A 24627-nucleotide genomic window follows, 5' to 3' on the forward strand; every position below is an offset into this window, starting at 1 on the left:
GGAAAACAATGGACTACACATAAGTGAGTAGCCAACAGTACAACAGATTTGAAAGGGACCTTGGAAGTCTTCTAATCCAAGCCCCTGCTCAAGCAAGAAACCCTATACCACTTCTTAAAAACCTCCAGTGTTGGAACATCACTGAGCCTGGTGGCGCAGCAGACTAATAGCCTGTTATAGCCTGTTATTAACATTCAGCTGCCTGCAATTACTGCATGTTCGAATCTCCCCAGGCTCAAGGTTGACTCAGCCTTCCATCCTTTCTAAGGTAGGTAAAATGAGGAGCCGGTTTGTGGGGGCAATAAGCTGATTTTGTATAAAAAAGAATACCGCTTAGGGTGGGTCGAAAGCCCTACTAAGCAGCTATATACAAAAGTATGAAGGCTATTGCTTAACACATTGTAAGCCGCCCTGAGTCTCCGGAGAAGGGCGGCATATAAATCAAATTAAAAAAAAAAAACATCCACAACTGCTGGAGGCAAGTCATTTCGGCCAGGGGTCCAAAACAAACCAACTTCATGAACATTGTATCGCTTTGTGCCTTCTAAACATACAAAAATATATGACATCATCTTAGAAAGCTGGCTTCATATTTCAAGGGAAATGATCTGAAATCCTAATGTTATTTTCTATAAGAATTTCTGGTACATTGCTATAGATTTGTTATGACTCAACCCTACATATCTTTGCTTAAAAATTCATTCTTGAGAACATTTATCACTAGCCAATGATGTTTCATGCAAAATTGTTATACCATCACAGTTGTGCCACAATTATTTCCTGTCCATTTCTGGCCCTAGTTCAAAGTTTTGGTGCTGAGCTGTAAAGACTATAATTATTTAGGACCAGTGAGACTAAAGGAACATTCCCAGCCATACTTATCTATGCACTCATGCAGTTAAGGATAGTTTGCTTGGCAATTTGCAGCTCTTCCAACTAAAGCTCTACTTTCTTTTCTTTTCTTCTAAAAATTGTTTTTATTGAACATTTTCCAACTTAAAAAAAAACATAAGTACAAAAGAAAAAGGGGGGAAAAAGAAAACAAATACAAATAAATAAAAAACACAAGCGACACAACAATGTAATATAATTTTACAGCTTTCCATATCAGCATCAGAGGTGGGTTTTCAGCAGGTTCTCACCAGTTCTGGAGAACTGGTAGCGGAAATTTTCAGTAATTTGGAGAACCAATAGTAAACATTCTGACTGGCCCCGCCCCCATCTATTCTCTGCCTCCCAATTCCCAGCTGATTGGGAGGAAATGGGGATTTTGCAGTAACCTTCCCCCAGAGTGATGTGGGAATGGAGATTTTACAGTATCCTTCCCCTGGAGTGGGATGGGAATGGAGATTTTACAGTATCCTTCTCCTGCCATGCCTACCAAGCCACACCCACAGAACTGGTAGTAAAAAATTTTGAAACCCACCACTAATCAGCATGTATATTCTGCTTTTGTAATTCACTATTCAATATTTGCCTTCTCATAAATTTTAACAACTCTAGTAATAGTATAATAATCTACCTTCTTTTCTGTAACATTTCAGATTTTAACGTTGCATTTTGAACTTTTAAAATCTGCATTGTATTGAGGTTTTCCAAATTGTGTAAGTTATATGTTTTATATAAATATAAATTGGGGTGGCCTTTTATTATTTACCTCTGTTCCTATAAATCAGTGTTTTGTAAAAAAGATATATTTAGCACATATGGACTTCAACTCCCAAAATTCCCCACTCCGCATGGCCATTGTTAAGACTTCTGGGAGTTTCCACAGATCTTACAGTTGCTCAGGTTGCTGTGCAGAGCTACAGAAAGAAATAACACACTGGTATCCTGATGGAATGGTTTCTGAATTCCCAGGAGGCAGGAGTACATTTCAGAGAAGGAAGAAAAGTGCAATTTAGTGTGGGAGAGAGAGAGAGAGTGAAGACAGCTGCTCCCTAATAGTTTCCAGAGTATATGTTTTAAGGTGCACGTAGTCTGCTTTAGTTTGGCAAAATGTCTTTTCTATAGGCGAAGAACAATAAAGGAAACTGCTTACAAGAATCTCAAAGGTCTTTCTAAATTTTTAGGGTCTGATGCCTTTAGATATAGACAAGCTCTCTGCATAATGTTTTATAAAATATTTCTTAGATGCGTGTACTGCTTTTCAAGGTCACGCAAAGTGTTAGTTCAGCTTTCTAATGCCTTCTTAAGGCCACACTTGGACTATTGCATCCAGCTTTGGTCGCCACAATATAAAGGATGTTTAGACTCTAGAAAGAGTATACAGAGAAGCTGTGCCAACTTAATTTTGGCTGCATTGCATTCCTGGTATTTAATGCTCTTTGATGAGTGAGTTATGAAGAAATTGTGACATGAAACTCAACTTGGGACATTTTGGACAAGCTGCCATATCTAGAATGGGCATGTAAGACTGTAATCTGATTTCTCTGTTAAAATCTATTAGTCTTTCTTACTAGTAGCTATCCGTATTGTTTCATTCATGTTTATATTGGATTCTTTTGATATGTTATATATTTTTAATAACCTACGACATGATGCTTTCAGACTAAAGCTAATATCCAATATAAGTATGATAGAGGAGGAGGGAGGGAGGAAGGAAAGAAGGAAAGAAGGAAAGAAGGAAAGAGAGAAGGAAAGACAGAAACATTAACCATGCTAGCCTCAAAGATTATTTTTAATTCAACATACCTGAATTGTTTGGCTCTGGTAGACTTTAATTACATGAAAATTAAAACTGTATATTCCTTTTCTCGGTGCTACAAACACAGACTCCAATGTAAAGAAATTGCCCACATTTACTAGGATCTATAAATAAAAGAAAAGAAACCAGTAATTAATGGAAGCATTCCAAGTTCTGGAAAACAATGAAATAATTATTTTGAACGAACCCAAGTTTAATTACAGGTTTTGCACATTGTTCATCTGACACTGAAGTGTATGCAAATAATCTGATTTTACTTCCAACACCCTCATAACAAGATGTAATGTGTGCTATTATTATTTGAATAAAACCCACTTATTTTCAATTAAAGGTATAGAAATTCCTTCCTCGCATTCTTTAACTTCTCCACATGCTTAGTTGAGAGTAAGCATTACTGAAAGCAACAGGAACCTATTTCTGAGTATATTTAGAGTCATGTGACATATTTTTCTACAACCAGCTGAGAGGTTGCTCAGTTCCACTACAGTTCATGCTGGGTTTCGAGCAGGTGAGTCATCTCATCACATGGAATAGAATTACTTAGATAGCTAAAAACATTTAGCACAAATCTTCAAGTTCTTTAGTTACGTAAGCCTCACCAAAGTAGCCAGGCATATACAAACAGAAGCACAATGAATGCCAGCTGCCCACAAACTTCTGTTACTCAAGCAAGTGGATCAAGCTTTACAACACTTCTGAATCTTCAAGATTATTTGGCCAATGAATGAGAACACTACAGAATTTCCTTCAGCTATTGATGGTGCAATGCAAGGCATTTGCTACACTGAATCGATCCGGAACATGCTCAGATCCAAAACCATGGTTCCCAATAAGTATGCAATAAGTACAACCATGGCTGTAGAGCCAATCATTCAGAATATAGCCATGCCAAGTAACAGTAACATTAGGAAGGAGGAGTATGAGAAGCTGGAGAAGTACCAGGGTCTGAAGGAGGAACTAGAGAGGAAGTGGAATGTAAAGATCAAAGTGGTCCCAGGGGTAGTACAAGCATTTGGCCTGTGACTCCTAAGATGGGAGAGTGGCTCCAACTGATCCCAAGAACCTCAGAGCTCTCTGTTCAGAAGAGTGCAAAGTTAGGAGGTATTGTGTGGAACCCTCAAACTCCCAGGCCATTGATAGAGGACTCAAGATGGAGGAAGACACATACCATCTATAGGGATAAGAAGGGAATTTTTAGATGATAGATAGATAGATAGATAGATAGATAGATAGATAGATAGATAGATAGATGGATGATAGAGAGAAAATAGATGATAGATAGATAGATAGATAGATAGATAGATAGATAGATAGATAGATAGATAGACAGATAGATATTTTATTTTTATTTTTACTTATTTTTATATGCCACCCTTCTCTGGAGACTCAGGGCGGCTTACAATGCGTTAAGCATTGAGTGTTAAGATAGATAGATAGATAGATAGATAGATAGATAGATAGATAGATAGATATGGAGGGAGAGGGAGAGAGAGATGACAACTGACAGACACAATTAGCACTGTGCATTCGTGTCTTATTTCCATCTCCTTCCACAATTTTTTGCACTCTTCTTTCATCATGCATATACTGTAGATCCAGGATGTGCTCATGACATGAAGTTATTCCATGTCTTGAACTATATGAGCATCAATGTTCTTATGGTTGTCCTCAGCTGGAAACAGATTCTCCATTCATCTCAGTGGGAAGGATGACTATGTCTTTATGAAGGATTGTGCCATGAAAAATTCCATTTGGTGGCTTGGGGAATCCCACTTAACTTCGGAATGGATAAGGTTTTAATGTAAAATCGGCAAGGCTGGATGTTATAGTTGCTATTACTGATTTGTTTCTTTGTTTTAAATTGTGTGCAGACTCTTTTAGAGTTTACAGTTCAGTTTGTGAATGCTTCCATCTCAAATTAGCTGGGAATGAGGCTGAAGCTACCATCCATCTCCCGCTTAAATTTACTGAAACATTCACGGGTAATCCTACTCACTTTGGAATGCAGACTCCAATATTCCACACAAATTGAGAGCCAACATCAAATAGTCTGAAGTTGTATACATGCAACATTTCTGTTTAAAAGACCCCACATTAACATTTAGTGTTTTCTAAATAGAAAGGATAATGTTTCTTCTCCCAGATCTATACCTATGTCTTACTTTTAATTCAAGAAAGCAAAGAATAATTATCCTGACTTTTTTTTATCAACACTAAATTCTTGAATTAAATCTAGTTTTGAGGAAAATCTGTAGTTTAGTAGTATAACTATTTAGAATTCTTGTCTTCATTTCCTGAGCAATATCGTTTCTCTGTCTATTCCTTACAACCTTAACATAAAACCCATCTTTCCCACTAAGCTTGTGCTTAATCTCATAATCCTTATTGCTTACAAAAATGATAGCTGAGTTCATAAGAGAAACATGCATTTCTGTTCTTTGCTGCTCTTGAGCCAATCTCTCCTCCCTAACGCTATTATTTTTGTTGTTGATGTCTATTTTATTCATTAAACATGAAACTCAGTCAACTGAACATTTAAAAATGTATCACAAATATCACTGACTGGTGCTGATGGTTGATACGGGTTGTTGCCAGCATCCTAGGTATCAATCAAGTATCTTCTTAAAATGTACAATGTTTCGAGTAGCACAGTTTTTTGTAGTTCCTTTGGTGTTATTGCAGGAAACTGCAATTTTTTGATATATTTTGTAAAGTTCAACATGGTGCCAAGTGCCCCAATGACAATGGGTATCACTATTACATGTTTCATCCATAATCGCGTAGTTTTGATGGCCAGGCTGTTGTTGTTGTTGTTGTTGTTGTTGTTGTTGTTATTGTCATACAGTCAGCCAGATGTATAGACATGATTTGCGTTTTTGTCCATCTATCAGGCCCTTACTAAGGACCACATATAGACAGATGGTGTTGTTTGTTAAAGGTATTAGTGCAGACTGTAAGCTCTTCCAACTAAAGCTCCCTTTTGCAATTGATTGATGTTGATTTTGTCAATGTCAATGGTGTTCAACTGGTGCTCAAGTTGTTTTGGAATTGCATCCCAGGTGCCTATTATTGTTGTCATTGTTTGTCATATAGATGTTTAGACTGGATATTATTTTTTATCCACCTAAAGAGTCCTTCCCAAGGATCTGGGATAGAGATGTTGCTGTTTGATGGTGGTAACAGTATTGTTAAAGGCTGCAAGCTGCTCCAAGTAAATCTGCCTTTTGCAATTGACTAAGGATGATTTTGTTAATGCCAATGGTGTTCACATTATATTCCAGAGGTATTGAGACTGCATCCATAGCATCTATTACTATTAACTTTTGCCATGGTTCTTCTAATTCTATTTGCAGGTCTTTATATTTTGTGATTTTTTCCTCCCGTTTTTTTTTTTCTTCTATTTGGCTGTCTCCAGATATTGGAATATCCACTATCTGGACATTTTTGTCTTATTGAATAATTGCTAAATCTAGGGTGTTGTGTGACAGATGCTTATCTGTTGAAATCCTAGAGTGCTTTAGCTTCTTCATTTTCTGTTACGTTGTCTATTCTATGGTCCTACCAGTTCTTGCTTGTAGTCAAGTGATATACACCGTTTTTGGTACTTTGTCATGTCATTGTTAGTAATCAATCAGTGTGAACTTCTTGAAGCACCTAACTAGGTGGTCCACTGTTTATTAAGCTTCTTGGCAGAGATGCCATTTGCTGTCTGTTGCTGCCTTCTCAATTCTGGCTTCATAGTGCTTTTACAGCCATCTCTAAGCTCTTTACAGAGTCAGCATATTGCCCTCAACAATCTGGGTCCACATTTTACTCACCTCAGAAGGATGGAAGGTTATTATTATTATTATTATTATTATTATTATTATTATTATTATTATTATTATTATTATTTATTAAATTTATATCCCGCCCTTCTCCCCGAAGGGACTCAAGGTTGAGTCAACCTTGTGCCTGGTGAGATTTGAACTGCTGAACTGCAGCTAGCAGTCAGCCGAAGTAGCCTGCAGTACTGCACTCTAACCACTGCGCCACCTTGGCTCTTTATATGCATTTGTTCTTAAGGTATGGTCTTGTGAAGCCAGATTCAGCCCTTTGGTCTCTTTCTCCAACTTTCCTGCTCTTAGCCTTTCCAGGTCTTGTTATCAAATTTTCCTGTGTGTGTTTTTTCTTTTTAATATACTGGCTATATACTTGCCTTGCCATATCTGTTTTTTATTCTTCATTTGGTCTTTCATATGGGCCAGTTTGGTCTCTTTGGAGTTCACTAAGTCTTCATGGTACCCCAGCTTCAGTGCATCACTGTTCTTCAGATATTTTTCCAATGTCCTTTTTTTTTCTTCAATTGTCTGGTGGACTTGCAACATTCCATGCCTACCTATGTTCCTTGGTAAGTAGATTCTGTCAACATCAATGCATGGATTGAAGCACATAATTCATTGTGATTATTTTGTGGGGGCTTCTTATCCAGGACTTCTAGTTTTGTTTGAGTCAAATCCATTGTTCCAGCTACACATTTCATGACTGGAATTATCCAGGTATTAATCGCCTTGATAGTATTTCGACTACTGAGTTTGGACCTTAAATTTTTTTTTCAATTTTCTGATGTATTCATTACTAACCTTCTTCTAGACTTCAGTATGCCTAATGATGACAGTTTATTATTATTGTTATTACCTGCCTGGCCAGTTTTGCAATCCTCTATCCATTAACTGGGAAATAAGACCCACTTCATTAAATCACTTTTTTTAAAATAAAAGTGTAGAATCCCAAGGCTTTCTATATAATACAGAGGAATTTATAAAAATCTGAACTATGGCTCATGCACTCATGCAGTTCTCATCTCTGCCACAAATTTATCAGAGAATCTAATATAATATACCTTTTCCGGCTTCTTCTGGCACCAGAGATGTATTAACACTGTGCTTTGGACCTTTTAAAATATCATCTACCTTTTCATAATTTGTTGTCTTTAAAATTGCTTTATTGTTTTATTCTGCTTTGTATGTGTCTGCCTCTAACTCTGCCCTGTTATCTTTTACCAGAGGGCACTGTTCAAAATAAATGTAACGTGCTGTGAAATATCCACTTTGCATATTGTACATTTTAGTTTGCCTTTCAATTAAATTCCACACAGTCGCGAACCCTTTCTTATAAATAAACAGGTCACCCTCTGAAGTTCTCAATAAACTTTGATGGAATAACAGCCATCTAACATGTGCTTTGCATGTAAGGCCTATTTTTTTTCAGCAGCCTTTCTCAATGCGATGCCCTTGAAAGTTTCTGACCATAACATCCATTAAACTCTGACCCCTAATCATTCTACAAGGGGCTGACAAAAAAATGCAGCCCAACATATCTGGAAGACAGAGGAACAGAAAACCCTCTCAGATCATTTGCAAAGGATGGGAAAGGATTGTGTCTTGTAAAGTGGATCATCCACTGATATGATACAGCCCAAGAGAAGTGAGATTGTGTGTGTGTGTGTGTGTGTGTGTGCATGTGTGTATCTATATCTATATCTATCTATATCATCTATCTATCTATCCCTGAATAAATATTACAGCATAAATTTATCAGCGCTCCTGTCCAAAACAATTTCTTTAGATTACATAGAGATAGCTAAAAAATTAAAATGAATAACACAAAACTGTAGATCCAGTACAAGACTAAACTTTATAAACAGCTAGATGAGAAATCATCATTATTATTATAATAAAAAACCACATATAGCATATTATTTAAACAATAATAATATATTATTGTAAAAGTAATGGAATGTAATATTGCATACTCTATGACTCTACCATCTAAAAATATACTAGTACCAGTAACAGGAAGAATAGCTTCATATCTTCTTTTGCTCTGCAGAAAAAAAATATTTGTAGAAGTTCTACTTGGGTCACTTTCATAAGGCAAGTTGTAATCCTTCTCCTGTGCCTTGATGTCAGCAACATCAATGAAATGGACAGATCATCCACTTCACCCCATCTATTTGACCACCTGCCTAAATACATTTCTGTGAGCTTAAAGGAGAATAAACTCCATTCAATGGGACTTTCTTCTCAATAAACATGTATAGGATTGGAGTGTACCTTAGCAATATGTTTTAGGATCAGTCAGGGTAGGGATGTACTTCAGTTGTCATGACAATTCTAGAAGCAATATTGTTTGCATATAATGAGTAACATATGCTGGCTAATATGTCCAGTAATGAATGTGAAGATGTAAATGAAACATATGAAGGCAAGAAGTAGATGGTATCTTATAGGAAAACGGGAAGTTAAAACTTTGCAGAAAGAGTAGGGCATTTTTAAGTGGTACACTTAAGTAGAGGGGAGAAGCATATAACTGAAGCATATACTTTTAAAAGTCATCTCTTATATATCTTGTATCTGGATAGAAGTGGGAAAATACTGATCCTTTGCCTTCTATTCCTTCCCCTGAGAAACAGGTAACTGTCATAGGGTTCCACCATCTGTATGTATCTTACATTACATATACACCTGACTTCTGATCCCCTGAAAAGATTAATGACAATGTGACTGAGTTGGTTACAAGATTCCTAGGACTCTTTAACACTCCGGAGAAATGCAGATCTGTCAGCCAGTCAAAAAATATGCCTTTAAAAAAACTAAAAAATAACTTGTGGGCTTAATTAAACCCTTCAGCTAATATTTGCAAAAATTTGCTGTATCTACAGCTCTATAAGCACATACAATGCATAAACAGCTGATGGTAGGATATTAGATACATGGATTTTAAACCAGAATTGGCATGCTATAACTCCAATGCCTTTCTGTCTTCTCCTTCAAAACATGGATCTTTGCCAGTTCAAAAATTGCATCCTGTAAATGGGATCACTTTCAGCAGGAAAACTGACACATTTGTTTAATTTTCCTATTGAAACAGATTGATTATATTAAGTCACATTAGATCAAAATTGGAAATGCAAGATGTTATTTTGGAAAGTAAGAGGAATACATTTTTTTCTATTTTTCCAAAAGATATGGGTAAAGGAATTATTATTGTCTATTTCAGGAATGGATTTGGAAGAAGGGAGGGGTGCAGAAAGTCCTTCCAAGGTTGCAAAAATCTGCAGTGATGCTACTAAGGTGCAGTGAATTTTCCAAAGGACTGCCTCCATATTTTACTAGTGAGATCTGACTCAGTTTTATCAGTACATTATCTATATCCATGCCAAATACATGCCGATTTAACTACAGAGTATGTCCAGTGTAGGATATAGGTTCTGTAGGGTGCAGAAACCTCATAAAAGATTTGAAAGATTTAAGATTGAAAGATTTGAATGATTTTGAAAACTCATAAAAGGTTTAAGCTGTTGGGAAATCTGATTGCTAATCAACTGAAGAGCTTCTGAAGATTTGGAGGTTTTCTTTATATATCTTCACTTTATCTCTCCTCCCTCCACTTTGAAGCCTTTAACAAATTTCCAGCTATTTTTTTTTTTTCAGGATATCAATGTTAAATTAAAATACCAAAATCTTATGCACTGCTATTTCTAAGTAAACATTCTCAGGAATAAACTACAAGGATACATGAGTAAGTTGATTTTTACAGTCTTCCCTCAGTATGCTCTCTGAAGCATTAAATCATTCCTGTATTGTCTGGTATCACCTCAATTATTCCAGCACATCAAGAATAGTAAAATTGTTACTTATGTCATAATGTGAGACAGATTCTTTGTGTATGTGTATGTGTGAAATCCTAACTGCCAGAACTTATTTAACCCTCCATGTGCCTTTAAATGTAAAGTGGAAATGTAGAAACAGAAATCAATAAGTAATAGAAAAAAAGAACTTCATTCTCAGAGGAAAGCATGTGTGAAATTGCTATCCATCTTTTTCAGAGGAGAAACAAATCTCATGAACTGAACAGAGCGACCGAATGGACCAAAAGGATCTGTCTCCAATTCCTAAGTTTCAGCCCACTCCTTTCAAAGGAGGATTAAAGAGTTTGCAAATCAACTCCACCTGTTGATTCCCACCTACTGTCCTTATCCTATCTCATCTCAGTACTGTAAGCAGCTGCCTCCCTCTCCACTTTTAACCTAGTCCCTTTCCCAGGTGAAATCACTTTAAAAAAAAAACTCACCTTAAACAAAACTCAGGCAAAACCAACTTCCCCACTCCAAACACACGCTCCTTTTAGCCATAGGAAATGATTAGAATGTCTTTCTACTTACGGGCAAGCTACCCATGTACGTTCTTTTTTACCTGATCAAAATAGATTATCCTGGTTTTGTTGCTCATCTCAGAAGGCTCGTGGTTGGTACTCCTGACCGCCGAGAAAGCCACCTTAGAATTAGCAGCCCGTACAGAGATCCCCAGAGGAGAAGAAGAGGATCCCTTAGAATCGGTCGCTGGGTTGGAATCGCAAACTACCAAGCATTTCCCTTCCAGTACGATGGGTTCCGTGTCATTCTGCGCCCAGACGGGGAAAGCGGAGAGAGCCAACGTTAGGAGGATGGTGGGCACCATGGACAGCGCCCTGCTTAAAGCGCCCATGTTCAGCACCAGGAGCGGCGGACAGCGAAACCTTGCGCGGAGCGCCCCAACGTTCCTCTCCTTTCCACCTCTCTCCACGCTTACACAGACCACGCCACAAAGCCAGCTCTAGCAGCCCAACCAGCAGCGGAGGGGGGAAAAAAATCACCACTCTTACACAGACAGAGGCACAGAGGCACACACACACCGCTTGCTACCAGCACAGTAGCAGCAGCAGCAGAAGCTTCTTCTAAAGATTTTCAACATTTCCAGCGGAGAAAAAAAAAGTCTGTTTGATTTTGGAGGGAAGGATCCTTTAAAAAGCAATCGGAAATGTGCTTCCAAACGCCTCCTGGACCAAATCAGCTCTTCCCGGTGCCCCTTTCTTTGCCATTGAACCCCCCCGCTCCCAGAATCCAGGAGGAGAAAGCTATGGCGGGAGACGGGGGGGGTGGGGGTGGGAGCCCTGAGGTGAATTATTGACGAAAGAAAGCGAGAGCGAGATCAGGAAGAAATAAAAACATTTGACGTAGCAATGAGTCGCCTCATCTTGCCCCCCATTCTTGTCCTGCAGGGATTTCGCCGACACGCTCAACTATTGATAGCAGAGACTTGCCTTCCAAACTGGCTCAGATACTGTGGTTTGAGGCTCGTTTGGCAGGATGCTTTGAAAAAGCGAAGTTCCCTCGCTCTTTACCACGATTCCCCCCAGCGTCATGGCATACAAAAGCACGCCCAGCCCTCGCTCGTTCGCTCGCTCGCTCGCTCTCGCTCGCCCTCGCTCTCTCTCTCGCTCCAGCTCGCTCACTACAATTGTCTTTAAACGGAGCGTCTAGCAGCAATGCAGGCAATTGCGTTCTCCGAGGCTACCGTTCCAAGCATAACTTTGTCAGTTGTTTTAAGGCTCATGTGTTAGGGCAAATGTTTCCCCGCCCCCCCCCCCCAACCGTTTTAATTAGCGGTTGGCCCTTCCGCTAGTCTTTGCAAGTTTAACTATTGAGCAATCGTCAGTCAAAACGCTTATTGCAATGCGGTATTTAGACGGCAAACCTCAACGGGATGGTGAGGAAGAAAAAACCCAGTGAGGTTTGTTTCTGAGCAGAAGTTTAAGGAATCGGGGGCAACTTTTTTTTTTTTTTTTTTTTTTTTTACAGATTTGAAGTTTTGAGTTGCATTTAAAATGTTTATGGAAGCATCAACCTGCAGGAGCGGTATAAAAGTCAAAGAAACCGACCAACAATCAAATTTGCGGTATAAACTGCACTGCACCCAGTCATAAGAGTAGAATATTTTCAATATTTTTCAATACCTGTGCACAAAGCCTTTGATTAAAACCCCTTTTAATATTCATGATAAGGTCGTTGTATTTCTTGAATGCTTCAGTTTCTTGAAGAAACAATACAACCGGGTTTAAACTGAAACAAAAGTCATAATTTGTCCCCACTTTCATGTTGAGATTCTATTCTAGTGCACTGCCTAGTGGTCCTTTTTGAAAATGTTTCAGTTCATTTATTTATGCTGCACAACAGAAGGCAGGATACCTTGAAGAAAAATAACAATAGCGATATAATTGTGTGCAATAGCATTTCAAGACTGTTTTCTCTGTCTTACCAAGATTATTCATTCTTTGCAACTTCCTTTCAGGAAGGGGCACAGATAGAGATCATATTTGTTAAAGACTTTGAATGAGGCAGCAGGTGGTATTCATTTACTGAAACATTTATACCTAAGATTCTTAAGGTCCCTAAAAGTATTTTGAATAATATAACAAAAACATAATACTTCAGTTTTCTTTTCAAAAGTTATACAAACAATTTTAATCAAACCTTTTCACTCTTAAGATTTCATTGTATTTCCCTTCTTTCTATAACCTATTCTTTCTAGTCATCAAAACAACAAAATCGTTTTCCTTCTTACACAAAAAGTCCATATGGAACCAGTAACAGCAAATAAAAGGAGATGTTATGTAATAGCTTAATGAGAATCAGCTTACATAAAACAGATCAATTTTCCAAAGGTGATTTGCCACCATTAGAAATCCTCGCTTCCCATTGCTACCACTATCAGTTTTGATCATGAGTATACATCTGGAAGCAAATTATCTAATAATGTCAAGTTGAGATTGTGTAGCTTTGAATTGTATGGCAACATAATGTTTGGCAAGTTCTTAATTCTGTTTATTGATAAAATTGATTTTAAAAAATAGCCTTGCTTCTAAGGGTTTTTTTTATCAATTTTATCAATAAACAGAATTAATGACTGCTTCTTGTTACTCTGGGGCATCCCTGCTCATGGCCAGTCATTTTGCAACAGTCCACTGGAGGAAGTACCTCCTTAGGGAAAGCAGCACATATGGCCAAATCAATCATGCACACAAAGCCATGTGATGTAATTATTGTTATTCAACATTGACTACCAGTTTCTTATAACAATTAAGTTTCTGAAGATGCTTTATGGAAATTTTCTAGCCTCTTCGTGACCTCTGGATATTCATACATTACAAACATATTCAATTTATTCTGTTCCTGTTTATGTTAAGCAACATTATACAAAGCTCAGAAAATAAGTAAAAAGTAAATGAAAAGAATAGCATTCTTCCAGGCATTAACCACAGATGTGCTCTATACACTCTATTAAATGAATGACAGACACTCTGAACAAACTACATCCACATCTATATGTTTCTCCTATTACCTCTGAAGTCTTTCTATTTTTCAATGTCTTTATAGCATTTATGATTTTCTTTTCTTTTTTTAAAGGAGACCTAATATTTAGTTTCATTTTTACTCTAGGTTTTGGCATCTCAGTATAATTCCCATATAAATCTTTGATATGCTCATTCTGTCATTCCCAAATTTCACTTTCATCCCAAATAACTTTACCTCTTTTAATTCAATCTATTCAGATGGAGACATATTGTTTAGCCCTTTTCACTAACTTTCAAAATAACTGTATTTCTCTGCCTCTATAAATCATAAGCATTTCTTGCTCTTTGACTACATTTTAGTGACTATAGGTAGTCCTTGACTTACCACCATTCATTTAGTAATTGTTCAAAATGATGATGGCACTACCGAAAAATGACCTAACACCTTTCTCACATTTACAACCATAGCAGAGTCCCATGGAGAGGTGATCATCATTCGTGACTTTCCCAGCTGGCTTCTGACAAGCAAAATCAATGGGGAAGCCAGCAGGGAAGGTCATATGTTAAGTGATGTCTCATTTAACAACCATACTGATTCATTTAATGATGCATGGTAAAAATGTTCATAAAATGACGCCTCACTTAAGAACTATGCTGCTTAACAACAATATTTCTGGCCCCTATTGTGGTTTTAAATTGAGGATTAATTGTATGGGTTTTTTTTTTACTTTGTACATAGGATCTTTCTCTTATCTTTATTCACTTAGACGAGGGGTGTCAAACTCCATTTCATTGATGACTGTGGGGGGGCATGGTGGGTGTTAAAATTTAAAAGATTGTAAAGTAATATGATACACACACACACACACACACACACACACACACATCCTGTTAGAACCGAAGCTTCTTGGATGAGAAGCTCCTCCTCCTCCTCCTCCTCCTTCTTCTCCTTCTCCTTCTTCTTCTCCTCCTTCTTCTCCTCCTTCTCCTTCTTCTCCTTCTTCTTCTTCTCCTTCTCCTTCTTCTTCTCCTCCTTCTTCTCCTCCTTCTCCTCCTTCTCCTTCTCCTCCTTCAAAAAAAACAAAAAACAAAAACCAGTCCAGCTGCCCTTTGTATAAAGCACCTTTGAGACAACTATGATCTGGATGACTGAGAATCTCCACAGACATTTTAAAAAATTAAGTTAGGACTTAACTGGCCTTAAATATAGGTAATCCTGGACTGATGACCATAATTGAGTCTGAAATTTTGGTCATAAATCATGAGACTTTTAAAATGGGTTGTCATGTGACTGTGACCAATTTTACAACCTTTTTTGTGATGGTTGTAAAGCAAATGCCATAGTCTTTAAGTGAACACCATGGCCATTAAGCAAACCCATTGTTCACTATGGGGAGTTTTTGCCAGAAACTGGAAGTAAATATCTATTTCTGGCAAAAACATCACACAGTATGTTACAGTAATGTGATTACAGGGTGCTGTGAATGGCCATAAATGCAGGTCAGTTGCTCAGCACCCAAAATAAAGTTATGCAAGAGGGGCCTGGACATTGTGATGTCAAACAGTCACCAAGCAACTGGTCATAAATTGAGAACTCCTGGAAATCTGATTTCCTCTTATATCCTCGTATATGCACACAACATGTTTAACCAGGCCAGGTAAACATCTCTCATATGCATTTGCCCTGCACATTAAAATTCTTTGTTTGGGTTATTTTGGTGAGATGGTGATAGTTTAGAATTCTATGTTAATTCATCCCACTTGGTTAACTTAATCAACCCATTGGACATAACCAGAAAATAAGCCAAATCAATAACCAGGCGAGATGTGTTGTGTGAATACAGATTAAATTGATTTCAGTTCATTCTTCTTCCCCCTTCTAATTCTCCTTCTTCTATAAGTAGTTATTTGTAATACCTCTGTTTATTTGCAGAGTTGAAGTTCAGTCCGTTACAGCTACCCGATGCCATGATGGGAGGTGACTTTAGCAAATTACCAAGGACCTTAGCATCCCTGATGTATAATGATATCATTGGCAATCCTCCTTGTGCCCTTGTCTTCCCTTCCCTGACATGACATCAGTTGTCACTGCAGCTCTTCCTTTATTCTCCCACCCTGACTCACCACCCTTCAAATAATAAAAGATGGCTGATATGAATTTCCATGAAAGTGTGAGTTCTCTATTAATTTAACTGCTTATATATAATACAGTCCAATTAGCTAACACAGCCTTTTATTCTTGAACTTTGGAAATGAGATCATCATCATAAACAATATTTTCGGTTTAAAATTCACAAGATTGTGGATTTTAGCATGCCCCAAGCTCTATTTTTCAAAGGAGAAAGCAATGTTATTATATTATTATATTAAAAAAGTGCATTGGTTTCCTCTTAAGTGTCTTGTGTGTCTGCAATGCCATAAAATAAATTTATCCTTTGCTGTAGGATGAACAGAAAAGAAAGGTTGATTAAAAAAAATATCAGCATGTTAACTGCACCCAAACTGTGTTCTTAATGTGGCCCCTAGTGAATTTTTCAAATCTTACTACATTTCTAGCTTAGGTTTTGTTTATAGTTTCCGCTTCTAGAGGATAAAACAATGAATGCCTGTGTGCAGGATATGTAAGTACTGACCTGGAAGGCAAACAGCACTAATTTATTTTTTTATTTGATTTTTATCCTGCCTTTATTACTTTATAAGTAACCCCAATGACAGAAGATTTGACAGAGCATTTAAAATTATTTTTTTTAAAATTTAATTTCTATATCACCTTTAGATGCATTCTAGCTGAATGTGCAAGTGAGAAAAAAATAAGAATTTATGTGCATAAATGCACATCTACTCACCCATATTAATGTATAGAATTGCCAAGACAAAAGCAGATGCATCGGCTATGAGAAAAATTCAAAGGCAATGCATTTATCAGGTTTAGGAAATAATATACAAGCTTTAGACCAGAGAAGAAAAATGGTGTGAATTCAACTGGTTGATTGGAAGAATTGAATAATGATTTCAGATTAAAGAGACAACAAACTTAATCAGTTTATGTGATCCATTCTGAATTTCCCATTTTCATTACACAGAAACCGTAAGATCAATAGAAGTGTGCTAATGTGTTTAAATTCCTAATTATATATTTTCTTTTTGGGAGCAAGTTGCAAACCAATTAAGAAACTAAATTTTACAGTTATTGTTTTCCAGTTCAGTTTTTCCCTGTGGTATTTTTGTGCATAAATATCCCAAAATGGAGAAATATGCATACTGATGCAATGAGAAGCTGAATCAAATGGCAATCACGTTAAACCTTTCCTAATTGCTCATCATTTTCACAGTGTTGTAGGGGGTACGGACTCTGGGGGAAAGGGGACTGTTAGAATGCCCTCTAGTGAGGGCTTCTCTATTAACACGCTGAGTGGGAGGGGCAGGTATGGCGGGAGCAGGGGGCCATATCATGTGGTGGGGGCACGTGCTCGCTATCTCCGAGCGATTGCGTGCCCCGGTCCCCTTAGCTCTTCCCATTCCCCAGGCTGCTTAGAGTCTCAGCGCCCGAGTCTCCGGCTGATGTTATGTAATGCCAGGTCCGTAGTAAATAAAGCCCCCCTCATTTGTGATCTTATTCAGGAGGGGGGAGTGGACCTGGCAGGTATCACGGAGACCTGGTTGGGCCATGAGGGGGGAGTTCCCCTCGTGGAGATGTGCCCATCAGGCTTCCGTGCATTTCATCAGCCGAGAGCTCAGGGCAGGGGCGGGGGGGTGGCGGTCATTTTAAAAGAGGGTCTTGATCCGAGGGAGACCACTGTACCTCAGATAGCCGGATGTGAGTCCCTTTTTGTGAAGTGGGGTCGTGGGGTGCAGATGGGTCTGTTGATCACGTACCTGGCTCCCTGCCACGTGGCAACGACCCTGCCCGAACTCCTCAATGTTATAGCCGAGGTGGCGGCTGATACCCCCAGACTTGTGGTCATGGGGGATTTCAACCTGCCATCCATCGGTGAGACATCTGAGGTAGCTCGGGAGTTCATGGCTTCCATGACGGCCATGGACCTGACCCAAGTAATTCACGGCCCTACTCATATGGGGGGACACACTCTGGACTTAGTTTTTATCTCTGGTCAGTGGTTGAGTGGCCTTGATATAGGGGATGTAGATATTGAACCCTTGTCATGGTCTGACCACTCGCTCCTTCGACTAGACTTTCTGACCGCCGTACCCCGTCGCAGGGAGGTGGAACCGACCAGGTGGTTCCGCCCCAGGCGCCTGATGGACCCTGATAGGTTCCAGATGGAGCTTGGGCCATTTCCTGAGATTCTAGCTCACGACTCGGCTGATGACCTGGTGGCCGCCTGGGATAGTGCGGCTGCCGGGGCTTTGGACCGGGTCGTGCCTTTGCGGCCTCTAACCCGGCACCGAACTCACTTAGCTCCTTGGTTCTCTGAGGAGCTGAGGGAGATGAAGCGCCGGAAAAGACGCCTAGAGAGCGGTTGGAGGGCCAGTCGTTCCGAGTCTGACTTGACACTGGTAAGGTCTCATATTAAGACCTACCTAGTGGCGATAAAAGCGGCGAAATCTAGTTATTTTGCCGCTCTTATCGCGTCATCAGATAACCGCCCAGCCGCCCTGTTTAGGGTGACCCGCTCCCTCCTCCATCTGGGAGCGCGGGAGGACCCCTTGCAGGGCCGAGCTGAGGGTTTTGTACAGTATCTGGATGATAAAATAACTCAGATTCGGGAAGACTTGGCCGCCGACTGGGTTAGTTCAGACGAGATGACTGAGGCAGGCCTTGAGAGTGTTATCTGGGAGGAGTTCGATCCTGTGGCTCCCGAGGACGTGGACAGGATCTTGGGGCGGATGAACGCAACCACATGTTTATTGGACCCGTGTCCCTCCTGGTTGGTGCTGGCTTCCCGGGAGGTTACGCGAGGCTGGCTCCAGGGGATTATTAACGCTTCTTTGAGTGAGGGTGTCCTGCCGCCTGCCTTGAAAGAGGCGGTGGTGAGGCCTCTCCTCAAGAAGCCATCCCTGGATCCGGCTGTTTTGGCTAACTATCGTCCAGTCTCCAACCTTCGCTTTATTGCGAAGGTTGTTGAGAGTGTGGTGGCGCGACAGCTTCCCCAGTACCTGGATGAAGCTGTCTATCTGGATCCGCTCCAGTCCGGCTTCAGACCTGGGTACAGCACGGAAACGGCATTGGTCGCGTTGGTGGATGATCTCTGGAGGGCCCGGGATAGGGGTTCTTCCTCTATCCTGGTCCTATTAGACCTCTCAGCGGCTTTTGATACCATCGACCATGGTATCATGTTGCGCCGGCTGGAGGGACTGGGAGTGGGGGGCACCGTTTTGCGGTGGTTCTCCTCCTATCTCTCCGACCGGTCGCAATCCGTGTTGACAGGGGGGCAGCGGTCGACCCCAAGGCGCCTTGTTTGTGGGGTGCCGCAAGGGTCGGTCCTCTCGCCCCTCCTGTTCAACATTTATGTGAAGCCGCTGGGTGAGATCATCCGTGGTTTTGGGGTGGAGTTCCATCAGTACGCTGATGATACTCAGCTGTACATTTCCACCCCAGACCATCCCAATGATGCCTTGGAAGTGATGTCCCAGTGCCTGGAGGCCGTGCGGGTCTGGATGGGGAGAAACAGGCTTCGACTCAACCCTTCCAAGACCGAGTGGCTGTGGCTGCCGGCGTCCCGGTATAGCCAGCTGACGCCATCGCTGGTTATTGGGGGCGAATCATTGGCCCCCACGGAGAGGGCCCGCAACTTGGGTGTCCTCCTGGATGCGCGGCTGTCTTTAGAAGGGCATATGACAGCCGTGGCCAGGGGGGCTTTTTGTCAGGTTCGCCTGATACGCCAGTTGCGCCCCTTTCTGGACCGGGACTCCCTACGCACGGTCACTCAAGCACTCGTCACTTCTCGTCTGGACTATTGTAACGCTCTCTACATGGGGCTCCCCTTGGGGTACACCCGGAGGCTCCAACTGGTGCAGAATGCGGCTGCGCGGGGGATTATGGGAGCGACGGGGCGCTCCCATGTGACTCCTCTCCTGCGCGAGCTGCATTGGCTTCCGGTGGACTTCCGGGTGCGCTTCAAGGTGTTGGTGATCACCTTTAAAGCGCTCCATGGCTTAGGGCCAGGGTACTTACGGGACCGCCTTCTGCCACCAATAGCCTCCCACCGGCCGGTTCGCTCCCACAGAGAGGGCCTCCTCAGGGTGCCGTCAGCCAGACAATGCTGGCTGACGACCCCCAGGAGGAGAGCCTTCTCTGTGGCAGCACCTACCCTATGGAACAATCTACCCCCAGAGATACGAGTGATCTCCGACCTTCGGATTTTTTGTCGGGCCCTAAAAACTCATTTTTTCCAGTTAGCCGGTCTGTCTTGATTTTAGGGTTAGTTTTTAAAATTTTAATATTGATTTTAATTGACAAGTTTTAAATTATGGGCCAAATTATAAATTATTTTAACTTTATTTTTAAACTGTGATGTTTTGTATAGATGTTTTTATCTTGGCTGTTCACCGCCCTGAGTCCGAAAGGAGAAGGGTGGTATAGAAATTTGAATAAATAAATAATAATAAAATAAAATGTTTTTTTAAAAGCAGTAATCAACCCTATAAAGGATCATCTATTCTAGCCTCATCGTGGCTCTACATTATCAAAGAATTGTGATTCAAATGTGTAAAGCTTGCCTTATGGTACTACCTCACTTCCCAACTCTATTTGCCATAGTGATATTTGAATATATTTGAATTTTTTTTTCTGTGGTTAATTTGGAAATAAAGACCATTGCTTCTGCATTTCTGAAGGAAGGCTAATTACGAATATGGGAACAGCCCTACTGGAATAGAACAGAACAGAACAGAACAGAACAGAACAGAACAGAACAGAACAGAATAGAAAGTTGTGTGATTGGACACACAAGGAATTTGTCTTGGTGCATACGCTCTCAGTGTGCATAATAGAAAAGATACATTCATCAATTAGGGTAAGATTCAAGTTAGTCCAGCATTTTGTTTCTCACAGCAGCTGGAGTGATCACCAACAGGTGATCAAAACCTGCCCTCTCATGTTGTTCTCATTCTCTTGCAGCTGGTAGGTCAAAACAGGCTCTCCCCAAACCAAAGCAAAAAAATCACTCTTTAGACAATTGGCTTCAATAGGCCTGTCCTCCATGAATTTATCCAATCCCCTTTTAGAAGCCGTCTACACCAGAGATACTACACAGTCCAGTTTATTGGCACATCTAAGAGGCTTGATAGAAGATTCCTGAAGCTAGGCTACCCAACAAGTGAAATCTTCCTCCTTTTGTCCATACTCAATTTTTAAGGTGGTTCAGTTGCAGTGGTGTCAGCGGTTCCAGGTAACAAACCCAACGCAATCAAAACTCTTGAGGCCTGGAGTTTCCTCAAAGTATGAATTGATTAGGAATGTCATATAGAGAGCCGAGGTGGCACAGTGGTTAGAGTGCAGTACTGCACGCTACTTCAGCTGACTGCTAGCTGCAGTTTGGCAGATCGAATCTCAGCCTTCCATCCTTCCAAGGTGGGTAAAATGAGGACCCAGATTGTTGGGGGCAATAGGCTGACTCTGTAAACCGCTTAGAAAGAGCTGTAAAAACACCATGAAGCGGTATATAAGTCTAAGTGTTATTGCTATATTGGCACAGCTACTGAAAACCCAACTCTGAAAGCCCCAAGGTTTTCCTCACCCAAACTAAAACTCAAAGTCCTTGCCCCAGGTCACACGTCTGTCACATGGTCCAACCAGATCACAGTCCCAACTCCAGTTGGTTTCAGTCCACGCCTTCCCAGCACCTGGCAAGAACATCCTTGGTTCCCAGGAGAAAGAATTTTATTTTAGCTACATATCCCCAGCTATCTCTATCTCCCCCCTCCTGTTCCCACAGCTTCAACTGGCCTTGCTGTGGCAGCCCTGAAGATGCTCCAATATGGCTTCAGGGCTGACAAGTGGGACATTATGAATTTCAATCTTTGAATTAAATCCTCTCTTTTTAATGTTGTTTTACAAAAGAAACATCTACCCATCCTCCAAAATCAATGAGTCACTGTGATGCAGTGATCAGAATATAAGCAGTGGTGGTATTCAGCCAGTTCTATCCAGTTTGGGCAAACTGGTAGCGGCTGCTGTGGGAAGTTCCGTCTACCCACCTGGATGACATCATATCCCATTTTTGACACTCTGCGCAGGCATGGAAGGCCCTGCGCGTGCGCTCACATTTGCGAACCAGTAGCAAAGATAAGTGAATACCAATCCCTGAATGTAAGGCCCCAACCAAGTTGAACTGAGTTCAGATCTCCCCTTCCATAATGATGTCTAGAGGACTTTAGGACTCTCCATGAAAACGAGTTATGAGAACAAGATGAGGGCAGAGAATGGGAAAGGAGAGCCATATAATGGCTGGAGATGTTTAGAGTAATAATGAGTTACAAATATAAAAATAGATTAAAATATAGATTTTGTTACATGTTATGTACCACCTGAGCCATTGTCTTGTAGACTGATAAAAAAGTATAATTTTAATGGCATTCCATATCAAATTCATAATCCTTATCTTCATTTATATACAAATAGCTAATGCCTTTAAAATTGCAGGGGTGATTTGCAGGGGCAGTACTACTCTTCCAATGTCATGTGCATGGCAAGAATCCATTATGTAAATTAAGAATAATTATGTAAATTAGATTACAAGGTTTTATTTATTTATTTATTTATTTATTTATTTATTAGATTTTTATACCGCCCCCTCTCCCGAAGGACTCGGGGCGGTGCACAGCCAAAGTTAAAAACATACAATATAAACAATTAAAATACGTTTAAAACAGAATTAAATCTAAAATGGCTCCCCAATTTAAAATGCCTTACCCATACCCCTATAAAAAGACGAATTTAAAATTTAAAAATTTAAAATTTCCACATTTAAAAAGGGGGGAGATTTAGGCCAGGCCAGCTTGATAAAATAGAAAAGTCTTAAGCGCGCGGCGGAAGGTGCGCAGATCCGGGATCCTACGTAGGTTAAAGTATAAATATAAAATATAAATGCCTTAGGTCTCAGGCCCAAGGCATTTACATTTTAACCTTTCTCAAAAATGGAGAGAAAGACTGTAAGAGATTAACATAAACAGAGATATCCCAAAGGTGCTTTTTGAAAAGGCAACTGGACTTTGTTTTTCCTTGAAGACATGTTGCTTCTCATCCAAGAAGCTTCTTCAGCTTCTTGAATAAGAAGCGAAACATCTTCAAGGAAAAATAAAATCCAGTTGCCTTTTCAAAAAGCACCTTTGGGACAACCACGACCTGGATGACTAAAAATCTCCATAGACATTTAGTTATAAGCAGAGATAGTTATGTATTCCAAGAGAAGATTATTTGCTGCTCAGGGTTGAACTGTGGGGTCCTTTGGGCTTTCTAAGTGTGGTTGTTTGTTTGCAGATGTTTCATTGTCCATCTAGATAACATCATAATAAGATTACCTGATGATGTTGCAACTTGGATAAAGAAATGACTGCAAGCAAACAGCCACACTCAGCACCAAGGAAACCATAGTGACACATATTTAACTAGTGATGCTTGATGGGAAGAATTGGATTTAGGTGAAGATTTCTGCTTTACAATACAGAAAAGAAAGGAGTAATGTGAGAGAGAAATTTGAGAAACAGTTCCTGAAAGATAATATGCTAAGGAGGTATGGAGGAGCTCATACTCACCCAACAGGACAAACACTAAACTACAAAATGGCATCTACAGACATTTAACAATTAAAAAAAAAATACTATTTACAAAATTAAAGAGGATCAACATTTCATCTTGTGAGATTTCAGCATTTTTGCACCGAGGTAAAAATGTCAACATTGCTTGAGATTTTAGGTGGCCTTAGCAAAATGTTGGAATTCTTGAACGAGACCATCAAGAATTAGACCATCAAATTTCAAGATTTTGTACAATGCAATGATTTCATGGGAACTGAGATGATAATGATGAAGATAATTGTCACATCATCATCATCCTCAGGGACACCTGCAACAATTGAGCTGCTGGATGCCTTAGTATCCAATTTTCTGTTTCAGTTCAAGATTTCCATTCTGGAAGGATAAGAAACTCAGTAAGCTTATCAATTACCTCTCTTATGAGCTACCATATGGAAACCTAATGAATTCACATCCAGAGGTTTAAGTTTCCTGTCAAGAGAAGGTCTGAATATGTTTTCCAATGATCTATCCTGTGTGAGGGGTATAAAACCTGCCACCTCTGAAATTGAGGTCTAAGACATTGATGACAACTTTAGATTCAATAGCTAAATTATGATATTTAATCTGTTCTATTTCACAGTTGCTGAGAAGACAGACAAAGACACACATGAGCACACTGCAAAATAATATAGTTTACAAGAGAAGGCTGAATTGATCAGGAAGAATTGACAATAGAAAGAAGGTACTGAGAAGATACAGGAATAAAGAGCTTCCAACATCCAATAAATGCATCTTGTTTGAGTGCATGGCACTTTCTCTGAGGGAATCACCTTCTTTAAGGCATTTTTCATAAGTACCATTTTATTTCTATCACCTTTGTTTCTATTATATTTTATTAAGGTTAAATTAATTTGCATTGTATAATTGCTAATATTAGGTTATTAGCATTACTGTTAACATCATTATATTATTAATATATTTTTCATAAGCAATGATTTAAGCAACTTTTTCAAATAATACTACCTTAAAATAAAGTTGGTCCATCTATGCACATATATCACTTAAGG

The 24627-nt window shown here is 39.8% G+C and overlaps 1 protein-coding gene across 1 annotated transcript in view; it reads right to left on the minus strand.

The window, feature by feature from the left end:
* The window catches only part of CBLN4 (cerebellin 4 precursor), a 27679-nt gene extending 16444 nt beyond the window's left edge, over positions 1-11235 (minus strand). The window contains exons 1-2 of the mRNA XM_070940061.1: positions 10945-11235; positions 2695-2811 (exon numbers count right to left, since the gene is read on the minus strand). Coding sequence (XP_070796162.1) covers positions 2695-2811; positions 10945-11235 — 408 coding nt within the window. The remainder of the gene's footprint in view (positions 1-2694; positions 2812-10944) is intronic.
* Positions 11236-24627: the final 13392 nt, after the last annotated feature.

The sequence above is a fragment of the Pituophis catenifer genome, unplaced genomic scaffold (genome assembly GCF_029215685.1).
Source record: "Pituophis catenifer annectens isolate HBS135680 unplaced genomic scaffold, rPitCat1.0.hap2 SCAF_3, whole genome shotgun sequence".
Lineage (NCBI taxonomy): Eukaryota > Metazoa > Chordata > Lepidosauria > Squamata > Colubridae > Pituophis > Pituophis catenifer.